Source organism: Merops nubicus, unplaced genomic scaffold (assembly GCF_000691845.1).
Source record: "Merops nubicus isolate BGI_N331 unplaced genomic scaffold, ASM69184v1 scaffold52692, whole genome shotgun sequence".
Taxonomy (NCBI): Eukaryota; Metazoa; Chordata; class Aves; order Coraciiformes; family Meropidae; genus Merops; species Merops nubicus.
The window spans coordinates 1-3,454 of record NW_008596598.1 but is presented as its reverse complement, the minus strand read 5'-3'; the positions used below and the strand labels follow the sequence as shown (position 1 = coordinate 3,454).

The window sequence follows — 3,454 nt, the reverse complement described above, 5'->3', positions numbered from 1 at the left end:
GAACCAGCAGGTGACACTGAGGCTCCTGACTGAACTTCACAGCACTCAGCCCTTTTGAACTGCTGGCAACACCACCTTCTAACATTCTTCAGTTTCTGGCAAGTGAATGTATTTCACAGGCCAATAAGATCACACCGTGAACAGATCTAATTAAATCCACGTTTCTAACTCCAGCCACGAAAACCCAAAGACTGACTTACTTGGGTCTCGACTGCTGTACGGCCATCCTGAGGCGGGTAAAAAAGAGGGCACTGGGGAACTGGCCCTGCTGTCGTCCTCCACTTGCTGCGTGATGTGCCGCACGGTCTCTTTGTTCTTCCTGTTCTTCCTGCGGCCGGTGGGCTGCCAGCCATCCCCCCCGCCCTGCTCCGAGAACACGCTCTGCACCGCGCCCTCCTTGCCCGAGTGCAGCTCGCCCCCTCCGTAATGCGACGGGGAAACCTGCTCCTCTTTGATACGCAAAGACCCGTAGCCCCCGTCGCCAGACCACAGGGACTGGGACGAGACGTCTTCGTGGCCGTCTGGTTTGGGTTCTTGATCCTCCTTCCCGTAGCTGCTGCCTCCCTCGTGGCAGCTGGCGATGGCCGAGTCCCCGGAGGAGTTGGCGGGACTGGTCCTGCGGGCCAGCCAGGGGGATATGCTCCTGCCCGCCACCACCGCCGAGATCAGGGCGTCCGTGCTGCTGCTGGGGGGGGCCCCGAGCTCGTAATCCACCAGGTCGTCCGAGGCGTCCGACTTGATGCTGATGTCGAGGGCGGCCTTGATGAAGTTGTGGCAGGCCTGCACGATGTCCGTCATCTGCAGGTAGCTGGCGGCCGACATCACCTCGATGACGTTCCTGCTGGTCAGCGCCAGGTGCGCCGAGTACATGAAGTCGATGATGGCTTTGAAGCCCTGGGCGGTGACGATGTCCAGGTGGGTGACCGTGGCCTGCTCGGAGGTTTTCTGCACCTGGCAGTAGAGCGTCTTGAAGTAACGGCTGCTCCCCAGCAGGACGTTTTTGTGAGCCTTGAAGATCTTGCCCTCCACGATGATGCAGACGTCGCAGAGGATGCCGTGCTGCCGCTGCTCGTTCAGCTCGCGCAGCAGGTGACGGTAGTGGGAAGCGATCTCCATGTCTTCCTTTCGGTTATTCATCGGGAGGTCTTTGTGCTTCCTCTTCCACAAGTCCTGCGTGGGAAAGGAAACGACAGCATTACAGCGCCCAGGACGAGCTCACAGGCAAAACCTGAGTTGTAGCAGATTAAGTAACAGGTTTGTCTCAGAAGGAATGCCACCAAATACAACCGCTGCCTAGGAAGGCTCCCCATCCGTTACAGCATGCTGCTTATTTCTACCAGGCTTCAAATCGTTTACGTTAAAAGGGAGGAGATTTGAAGCTCAATCCTCCAGTGGCTCGTAACATCCCAGAGAATCGTTTCTTTAAAGTACTGTAGACTTGTAAAAAAACTCATCTTAAGTTACATGGGTAAAACAGCTGTCAGGTTGTAGCGTTTGGGCTCGGGGAAGTTTGGTTTTGAGAGCTGTACTGCACTTGGAACTGCTGCTGAAGAGCTCTCTGTAACACAATTTCCTCAAGGGAAGGAGCATTATGTGTAGCACACGGAAGAGCCGAAACCCTCAAATGGCAGAAGCCAACTGAAACCAGCTATTTCTCCTGCTGTATTGCTGTTGAGGGGCTATAAACACTGTTTTCGAGTCAGAAGAGCAGCAGGCAAATCCAAGACCACACATCACAAAATTAAGTCCCCACCCAAACTAAACTGGCAATAGATCAGAACTACGAAATTCATGTTATTCGAAGCCTATTTATAAGCACAAGATTTTTAACTTTGCAATAAAGCAAGTTGTTTCCTTGGCATTATATCTCCATGTTTACCCCTCAACCACCCTAAGATTGGCTAGAGAAATTCTGTTCATCACCTCAACATTCATGTCTAGAAAGGATGCTTATGACTAAATTAACAAAGCATCCATCAAGCTGAGCAGAATTCACGGGACTTTTGATCACCTTTCATAAAATTTGACAGTATAATCCCAACAAAAAAGGCTAGTTCGTGCCAGCAGCATGGCAGAGACAGGTATTTGCCAAGGTGGCACTTCAGTGGTATCAGGTTTATCAACACATTCTGCCTCTCCAGTGAGATGACTTCAAGCTCCCCACACTCAGGGTGTCAGGGATGGACGCTGGTAGCACCAAAACAGCCCAGTGAAGCACCCTCTGCCCCACCACACCCCAGCAGCAACTTCTCCAACTCCAAACTCGCCTTTGCACCTTTGCAAATCCCTTGGCATTGATTTCTGCAACTTTATCTAACTTATACCACTTAATTGGAACTTCCTATCAAGACTTAAATACCATATAACAGCAGTTTAATGGTCCAACTGATGAAGTGCACCAAGCTGCCACACAATGTGAAGGACATCTACTTTCTCTCAAAAAACTTACATTTGTTCCAATATAAGAACAAAATGGATGTAAAAATGGTACGTGGGTCCACGGGCTGGTTTAATGGTTGCACTCAATGACCATCCTAAAGGTCTTTTCCAGCCTAAATGATTCTGTAATTCTATGCCAGCCTACAACTACAAAATTGGTATGTGGATCCACACGTCAACATACAGCTGTAAAATTGCTATCTGCTGACAAGACCAAATTCCAGATGTAATTATGGGCAGGCACACACATCAGAAGCCTGGATTTAGGCTACTGGTAAAACCAACATCACTGTACCTCTGAGGTCTTACAGCCTTGAAGGGCACATGGTTAAATACAAGCCCTGTCAGTAAGGAGCTTGCAGCAACCTCCTAACGTGCGTCGAGCCCAAGCACAAATCCAGGCCCATCTGTCCACAGTGGCTCCCAGCAGTGGGCAGTCCTCAGACAGCCACGACTAAGAAATGACACAGGCAAGTGGGTCCCCTGCACCATGGAACACAGATCCCTGAGACCTCTGCTCTGGGCTATTATTATCATCTCCAGAAGCAAACCAGCCACAGCTCAGCCAACACCACTGGTGAGCAGACAACCCCTCAGCCCACAAAACATACGTGACATGGGACCTTTCTTCCACAGAGCCACCTGATGATTGAGAAGTCCAAGTTATGCAAGATTGCCTGCATGAGCTTCTCCAGTTCCACAAGAGCTGGGCTGGCTCTTTGGCAGGGTCAGCAATCTGCAAGGCTGGCTGGGCCCTGAGCATGGAGAAGCGTTTGACTCCCTCGAGAGAGGAAGAACCATCTTCCTGCAACACAAACAGGCTGAACTGGGGGTAACCCATTACAAACCTGTACAGCCTTCCTACAGAATTAAGCACAGACCACACAAAGAAGCTGATCTTTTTGTATTTGAACTGGAAGAGGCCCATAGGAGTGTAGCTCTGCACCATCTGGGCGACACAACCGCCACTGAAATCTGCCTGCAGACCTCAGATCAAATTCTCACACAGAAGCCA

The 3,454-nt window shown here is 50.8% G+C and overlaps 1 protein-coding gene across 1 annotated transcript; it reads right to left on the bottom strand.

Annotated features, from left to right (window-relative positions):
- Positions 1-200: 200 nt before the first annotated feature.
- ZBTB46 (zinc finger and BTB domain containing 46) lies at positions 201-1,164 on the bottom strand (the record flags this gene model as incomplete). Its single annotated transcript, XM_008936410.1, has 1 exon — positions 201-1,164. A coding segment is annotated over exon 1 (937 nt), but the record flags the coding sequence as incomplete, so codon positions are not given.
- Between the last annotated feature and the right edge of the window lie 2,290 nt (positions 1,165-3,454).